Source organism: Protomyctophum parallelum (assembly GCF_964188405.1).
Source record: "Protomyctophum parallelum genome assembly, chromosome: 1".
Classification (NCBI taxonomy): domain Eukaryota; kingdom Metazoa; phylum Chordata; class Actinopteri; order Myctophiformes; family Myctophidae; genus Protomyctophum; species Protomyctophum parallelum.
The window spans coordinates 84,420,605-84,429,502 of NC_139697.1; the positions used below are offsets into that span (position 1 = coordinate 84,420,605).

Here is an 8,898-nt window from a genome sequence, read left to right on the forward strand (position 1 = left end):
CAAATTGTACCATTGTAATTGGTTCAATTCGTGCACTCGCAGTTACAAATGGATACCAGATGGATACATTAACAGTATTTTATAGATATTTATTTAAAAAAACAACAACAATGTGTTATGTTGTGTTCTGAGCATAATAAACCAGAGCCATAGAGTAAGACAGAGTTACGACAACTCCATTCACTCATGGGGCCAGGCTCTTCTATAGAAAAGGGACAACCGGAAGTTTACGGAATGCATTGGAGTCTATGGGCTCGCGTGAGTATATGAAATTATGAACCACGACCAGGCTGTTTTCTGCCCCCTCAATGTCACAACTCTGTCTTACTCTATGGCTCTGTGTCAAACAAAAAATCACACCCGTGTGAAGTGGGTGCACCATGAGTAGTGCAACTCCGTGTGGGGGTCCCCGGGGTCTCCGGAAGTTCCAGACCCACAGCACCGGAACGCGGCCAGGGTGCCAGCCCGGTTCCCGGCTAGCCGCCTCGCGTCCTAAACGGTCGAGAAATGACAGAGTTACCGTGTGGGGGTCCCTGGGGGGTCCCCGGAACATCCAGACCCCCAGGAATGCGCCCAGGGGCACAACCCGGTTCCGGCGAGCCACCCCGCGTCCGGAATGGTTGAGAAATGACAGAGTTACCGTGTAGGGGTCCCTGTACTGTACTGTACTCTCACTAGTGTACTGTACTGTAACACCCCAAATCATCATGTTAATATGTGTGTGTGTGTGTGTGTGTGTGTGTGTGTGTGTGTGTGTGTGTGTGTGTGTGTGTGTGTGTGTGTGTGTGTGTGTGTGTGTGTGTTAAGCTGCGCAACAGTGACACTTGGTTGTGAAAACCAACCAAAAGCTATTTTCGTGCTCGGACAGACCCAGGGACACACATAGCTGTCTCAAAAACAGTGTCCTACACTTTTGAAGGGACTGAAAGTTAGGCTATGGTTATTACTATGTACCATCACACAATTGTAGGCTTATATGCAATGTGTATGTCGAGATGAATGTACTACGGTAATTCATTTATGATAAAACATTTTTCTTCCACTATAGGACTAAGTCATTGTTGTAGTCTGGATACATATACTGTTCGAGTCCTGTAGGCATATAGAAATTAGGACTGTAGTGTACAGTATGTTTCAACAACTTTCCCCCACCTAAGATGTTTTGCTTTATCATGCATGCAACAGTTTATCTAATATGGACCCAAGCCAAGTTGGTCAGAGAGAGTGTGAGTGTTTACTCTTTCACCTCTCTTTGAGATATGTGACCTACGTTACAACTACCGTAGTGTCTATGGTATTGTACCGTATTCAGTCCCTTTGTCTTGTAATAAGCTACTATACCAACACACTAACTTAACTAACTTAATCAATAACATTTTGATTAAAACATGTACTTTACATGACATTCCGATTCTGATGAAACACCAAAAGCTTTGGCCACTGCCCTAATAATTATGTAATATTATTTAGGGACTACAGTAGATAAAGGAATATTGTCTTGTCCATCATTTTTATTTCTTCTTAACCTTTTCTTACAAAAAACCTTTCCTGCACCACCAGGCACAAGCATAGTTCAATGGATACTGTCATGTATGAACTGATGGCAGAGGATTGTTTGCTATTTAAACTAAGTAAACTGTAAGTTCAAAGACAGACTGTGCTTTTGTTCAGTAAACCTGGTGTGGAAGACACAAAGGGAGAGGCCACCATGATTTCTAACCCTGGTGTGTTGCAGGCCTTTGAGCGTTATCTCAAAAGTTGGTGCCTCAGCAGATGAGAACAATAGAAGGCCAGCATGTGGTCAAAGAGCTGGAGGTCAAAGAGAGACATGTACTTTTCCATTTGGATAATAACACATTAATGTCACAGAGACATTAAATAGAAGACCAGTAATCTTCAATTGGCATACAGTAAATTCTATCAGAAATAATCAAAGTCCAAACAATCTACTGTAATAACTCCACCCTTGACTTTTATCAGTCACATGCCGATAAAGATCTGCATTTATTAGTTTTACTCCACATTAAGCAGGCTCTTTGTCTAAGAACACAGGCATTTACTGGCAATGGGCAGGTGGTTACATGGACATTCACACCTGTATGCTCAGTGTTGTGCACTGTTGGCCAGTGACCGGAGAGAAGTTGAAGGTTACAAACTTTGGTCACAGCAAACTTGACAGCTGTACTTGTTTTACCTATCGAAAAACACAATTTAATTGCTAATCGCTATTATTTGTGTGACAATTAATCGTCATGTAAAATGTCATAATCCTTACAGGACTAGACTGACATTGAGGTTACAAGCTCACTTCTTTCACAATACAGCTTGACATATCATAGCCAACAAACCTGGTGCAGTCATTACATTTCTGCAATAGGACACAAATAGCCTTCCTGTTATAATACCCACATAACACACACACACACACACACACACACACACACACACACAAAACCCCTTCTATTATGTCACCTGATCACAGATGCCAATCCACTCCTCGGACATATGAAACGAGAGTTTAGCCATGGTGCAGATCGTGTATCTCTCTGTTTCTTGATGCAGCATATATCACATTTTCTCAAACAGGGAACACCGTCAGTAACCTGATTATGATCCTTCCTCCAATCTATGGTGCCATCCGGACGTTCCAAGATGGCCTTGAGTTCCGCTACATCTGCTCTTTTCTGGGACTTGCAGGTCAGTTTGTTGTCTTTGCTCATGGAGCCACACAGTACGCTGAAACCGAATGAACCATCAGGGAATGTCATTTAATATGATTCTCTTGTATGAATCCCCCCCCCCCCCAGTAACCTTGTTAATCCAGTGTTTCCTTACCAGATGTTATCAGCATAATGCATTATAATGCATCTTATCCTTGTTAGTGAAAATTTGAGAGGGGAGTTTGTCTTGTTTACTTTCTCTTTGACTCTTATCTGTTTTGTCTCCTGTGTAGCTGTTGGCATTGGTTCCTGGTGTTTTCATATGACCCTCCTCTATGAGATGCAGGTGAGCTGACTTACACTTAAAGTTTCTATGAATAAAATCAATTGTCAGCAAGAAGTTGTATACACAATAATGAACACAGGTGACTGTTGAGTCAGTTCAGCAGTTATTTTGTTGTTGTTGCTGCTGCATGTGACTGTGACTAAATTGTCTTAGCATTGCATTGGGAATGATTTGTTATGTAAACTAGTGAGGACTATTGTAAAGTAAATTTGCCTACTGTATGTTGAATCAATCAGGTTTCCTAAGGTGCATTATATTGTAATTAATGCTTCTGTCTGTTCTCACCTCTAGTTACTGGATGAGTTGCCAATGATTTACAGCACATGTGTCTTCGTCTATTGTCTGTAAGTGGTCCAGCCTTTTGGATTTATAATCAGTTTTTATTAGTACTTTGCTATGGGTAGACTACTCAAAACACCATTCAAGCCCAATGAGTACATGCATTTTTACATTGGTACTACTAGTGTAACTATGGCTGAACTTCAGTGTAGGACCATTTCCCTTTCAAAACGAGGTAACGTTCAACTGATTTCTGTTTCAGATATGAATGCTTCAAGCAGGAGAACACCATCAGTTTATTTCCTATTGCATTATTGTTAATCTTCAGTGTTTCTGTCTCTGTGGTGAGTAGGCCTATGTGTATTTGTTGCCAAATACCAATATAATAAGAGCTGTCATGCTACAGTGTATGGAAAAGTATTTCTCCACATCTTGACCAGAATCAACCTTTTCTGTAGGTGTATTTACAATGGAAGGAGCCTGTCTTTCACCAGGTATGGGAGTTAATGGCATGAATGACATTGGCCTTTGTTTGCTTATTAGGGTTCAGCATGTCCTCCGTTAGTTCTGTCTTGTGTAAACACTGCTAGGTGATACAACTACGACAAGCAACTCCATTTTATGTGTACACGTTTAACATAGCATTCCATAAGAAGTACACACAATAACTTATAATTTAAGTGGCATTCATAAGATATTCATTTTCCATCTATGTTTCACCCAGATGCACATGTAATATAAACCACATTAACTCTGCAGTCTCTAAACTGGGCATTTTATAATGGGCGAAACTGCTCAAACATGTCCTAGGCCTATGTCCTTCATTTATAGTTTATTGTACCACAGTGTGGCACGGCAAAAATAGCCTATCTACTGTACAAGCTCACAATTGTGATATATATTGGTTATTTTCACCACAGTTATACGTTTATTATACATCTTAACTTAAGTAGTTAAATTGTGGGAGCTACCACAATAAATCATTGTTGGGATACCGGTGCTTATGCCAGAAGGAAAATTTCATAGGACTTTTATATGAAAGCCTGATATTACCTCTTATGGTGTTTTATATGTAAATAGTAAATAATCTCACAGTATGTTTGGACCAACTGACAAAGCAGCCATTGTTTAGTCTTTTAGGCTTTGCTTACTGATCATAATGCTGCATAGTGGCATACAGGTAGACACAACTGTCATGCCTTCTGTGTCAAACTCTGACCACAGTGGCCAAACCAGAGGAAAGACTTTTGGGGAAATTCTTGCTATATGAAATAATGTACTCATTTGCATGCCCCACCCAGGACCACTTCTATTCAAATCTCTGTGTTTTTACAGTATTTTCCTAGACTGTACTTTGTGCAAAATTACTAGCTGAGTTAGGAATTAGGTTTTGTATGAATTTCCTGTGGAAGTGTGCACTGTGAAAGCCATTTCAAAATCAAATGCACTTCACTTATTTCCATTCCTAAATTGTTTACAGGTCATGTATGGCGCACTGGTAGCATGCCTAGTGATGCGATCAATCTTCATAGTAACATGGTAAGTTGGATGAGCAGGAAATTAATTATATCATCGTTATATTAAATGAATTACTGCTCCCATTTTCAACCTATGTTCATATAAATATTCCTCACCAATGCTCATAATATTGTACCATTTATGTCTACTCGGTCTCTGTCTCGGAGGAGGGCTGTTGACAGTTCGATCGATGGGAAATCAACGCTAATAGAAATAGCAAGCTTTCTAAGTTAGCATGGAAGTAATTGTTCTCACGTTAATAAAAATCGATGATGTAACTGGTAGGCAGATTACTGAAGTATCCTACAACCCTCCTATGAGATGACTGAGTAGAAAAAGATTGTACCAATGTACAATGTTTTCGCTAGTGGAAACAGTAAAAATCTGCCGTTGATTCCATACAGTTCTGTACTGTAAAGAGATATTCAAAGTGTTTTCTTTTTTTGTGTGTGTCTATGTGTGTTTGTTTCACTCTTAGGGTGTACCCCTGGCTCAGGCCAATGTGTTACACCTCCTTATGTGTCTTCTTGTTAGGATTCCTTCTGTGGAATATTGACAACATCTTCTGTGACTCATTAAGGTGAGTACATAAAAAAGGTGCAGCTGAGGTTACACACCTACGGAAGCCATTCTGCCTCTAAATGCAGTGTTTCCAAAGGGAGGTGCCCTCACTGCCCTGGAACAAAGTCGATTTTTATGATAATACAGTGAGCAGCAGTACTGATGCAAAATGTGTTTGATGCTACAGCTTGTGAACTGTGAGAATGCCCGACTTGAGGCTGGAAATAATACAGAGTCAAGTAGTAGGTTGCACAGAAGGTGTATTTATTGAACACATGGTGCTCTTCATATGCATCTCTCAACTCGCTACACTCCCCTGATCTTAACTGGCAGCAGCCTTTTATACCCAGGTGACCTGGACTGCACCATTCAAATGGGGGTGTTTCTAAAACATGCAATAAATACTTTAATACATAACTAAACACAATAAATTCACAACCCACAATACATGAACACCATAAATACTTAAATACCCCTAACTCCTACAAGTGATATAAATATCCCTGAACTATACACAATACTCCCAAATCACTACTACAACAACACTAAAACACATCACAACCCCCCCTCTTCCATTCTAACTTGGGGCACGTAGCTGAATGATTAGTTGTGCATCAACAACATCATTGCAACATCCCAGTTTTGATTCCTGCTGGACATCTGCATTGCATTTCCTTCTATACACTAATTTCTTAATAATAAAACAAACAAATAGAAAAAAAAATGTTTTGCTTTGGCTGTACTAGTATTACCTTGAGACAGACTAATCTGATAGATGTACAGTAATAGAACTTGACTCTGGTCAATTCCTTGTCTCTTAGAGCCAGCAGGAACGCACTGCCACCTGGTGTTGGAACAATGACACAGTTTCATGCCTGGTGGCATATCTTCACAGGCCTTGGGTCTTACCTCCACATACTGCTTAGGTAAGTGTCATGGGCCATGGCTTGTGTTTTAACAAAGGGGGACGATGAGGTCAATGCAAGAGATATGCATAGCAGAGTTATACATAATATACACAATTATTGCACATTTCTCTGGATAAATGATATAACATTTCAAAGTAATGATCCTTTTGCACACATAAAACATATTTCTTTGTTCACCAACTTGTAGCGTCCAGATCAGATCAACCTACCTCAAACACAGACCAAAATTAAAGGTATGTTATTTTTTGGATAGTTGCAGTAGTGTTTTATATGTGGCATTTATAATACAACTGTGTAGTATGATCAAATGCATTATAACATAACATGGTAAAATATTGAATACATGACTTAATGCCATGTGTAAAATCTGTTCAGTTTTTCTGTGGAGTGTGGCCGACTTTGCACATTGAGTCTCCGAAAACAAGCTGAAGGGATTGGGACCATTCAGAGACGATGACTGCCATGGAGCACATTAGTCCTCTGCAGGGATCTCAACCCACAACCAGAGGCCACATATACCCTAAAGGTGTCACACCAAGGATTCTTCGGTTCTGCACTGTGAGGATGTGCCAAGGACAGTATAGCAGTGAGAAGTAAATGGAAGATTTTATAGTTTATATTGTTTTTCATAAATAATAATGATGTTTTTCTGTGTAATGCTATTGATGTTTTTATTTGGTCATTCATTTACAATGCAAACATCGTCACCTTCGGGCAGAAACCTTTTATGTCCAAAACAGTTCATTGACAGTTCATGACATGACAAAAACAAGAAAACGCATGAGGCGATTTCACTCCTCCTTCCTGGTAGGAACAGAGTGTATTCTGGGATGGATTTGCCCCAAACACATGAACGCGCTGCCGTTGACTATCATTGTGCCGTTTGTGCGCGTTCACGTATGAAACATTCGTTCACGTGTCATGGCCCCAATCACATGAACGTGCGCAATGATAGTCAACGGACCAGCGCTGGCTCGAGCTGCAATACCTTCATTCGGCCACTATGTCCATTTCGCCTCAGGGTTTCCTCTGGGTGCCTTCTCTATTCATATATACTCTATGGTTATGACAGGCAAAAACAAATGTGAAAGTAGCCGATCTGGCATCACAATGCTATGCTATTATTCTTGGAATAGATCATGCCCCAATTATGCTCCATGATGCAAGGCAACGTTGAGGACTGTAGGCTACTGTATAACGTATAAAGTTGTAAGTGCAGCTGAAGGAATGAAGAATCACAGTTGTTTCCATATCCTTCTCAAGGACTTAAATGTGTTGATGTACAGTAAATGCTGGGACACAGCAGCTACAAAGTAATACTGTGTTACCTACTTACTGTAGTTCACTCACTCACTCACTGTCGTTACCAACAGTTACCCTCATTAGCAAGATCACACTCTTAACATTAGTTGGCTGAAGCTGGTTATATCAAAGCATGTTGAGGGTGTAATTGTATTTGACCACCAGATGCAAATGCAATGTTGATTGTCCTATTTTTTATTTTTTATTAATGTTTTGTTGCAGGCTATATATAGGCTATATATAGGCTTATACATTCAAGATTCAATTTCAAACCATTTCAATGAAACATGTATTGGAATTTGTCTTGGCGTGTCCAACATACAAATGCAAAATAGCATAAACATACAGTATAAAATAAATAATCAACAAAATAAATAAAACTGGTGCAAAATAAATAAAACTCCACTAGGGTACACAACCCCATTAGTGTCCCTATTCTGGGCATGTCATAGACAAACATTGGAAATAGGCAAACAATTGCAGATTGGCTATTTTCGGTCAAGAGGTTGGAGGGGAAAAAGAGGGGACCAATTATAGACCCCTCGGGGACACCTGTCAATGATAGGGTTTAAGTGATAAAGGGCCCTCACTGCCTCGCTCAGGATATGTGCTGTTATGGAAAAGAGTATTGGTAACGTTTTACCTGAAGAAAGTAGGACAAAGTGCATTGGTTGTATGAGAGGGGTCCTTGAATATTTTCAGACCCAGGTGGTATAAAGATCACAGACGCTTGGCAAAACCTGTCAATTATTTTGTTGCCTTTACTACTGTATACCTTCCTTATTAAGCTCCTTCCTGTCATCGACTGAGCACTTGCCATTTAATCAGACCAGTGTGTGTCCGGCGGAAACCTCGTATGAATCTGATCTCAGGTCAGAATGGGTTAAAGACCATTACAATATAGCCCTCTAAATCAGCATTTCTCAAACAATGAGTCAGGACCTATTTTGATAGATTATTAGTAAATATCCCCCTTTTTACTACAAATGTTATTTATTAATATTTAATATTTCAGAAAATGTCCAAATTTAAGATTTCTTCTTTTTTTAACATACATTTTAAAATAGACACAATGTCTCATGCATTGTGATTGCAGATCGACTATTTTCAGTATTTCTGAAACGGTTAAGTTATGAATTCATAATGTAGCCTATTGTACGTTTGGTTTGCGGGGAGACAACAAAATATGCTTTTGCGACTTGAGCTGAAAAGATTGGGAACCCCTGCAAGTCACCCCTACCTATGACACATACAAAAATAGCAGACCTACAAGCTTGCCACTCGGTGGCGCGCTATGAGCTTG

At 39.8% G+C, this 8,898-nt stretch overlaps 1 protein-coding gene across 1 annotated transcript in view; it reads left to right on the forward strand.

Moving 5' to 3' along the window:
• Positions 1–7,065, forward strand: part of acer3 (alkaline ceramidase 3) — a 7,723-nt gene extending 658 nt beyond the window's left edge. The window contains exons 2-11 of the mRNA XM_083766297.1: positions 2,587–2,697; positions 2,954–3,006; positions 3,298–3,350; positions 3,548–3,629; positions 3,744–3,779; positions 4,766–4,824; positions 5,282–5,383; positions 6,186–6,290; positions 6,481–6,526; positions 6,669–7,065. Of these exons, the coding sequence (XP_083622423.1) occupies positions 2,587–2,697; positions 2,954–3,006; positions 3,298–3,350; positions 3,548–3,629; positions 3,744–3,779; positions 4,766–4,824; positions 5,282–5,383; positions 6,186–6,290; positions 6,481–6,526; positions 6,669–6,722 (701 nt within the window). The 3' untranslated portion in view covers positions 6,723–7,065. The remainder of the gene's footprint in view (positions 1–2,586; positions 2,698–2,953; positions 3,007–3,297; positions 3,351–3,547; positions 3,630–3,743; positions 3,780–4,765; positions 4,825–5,281; positions 5,384–6,185; positions 6,291–6,480; positions 6,527–6,668) is intronic.
• Positions 7,066–8,898: the final 1,833 nt, after the last annotated feature.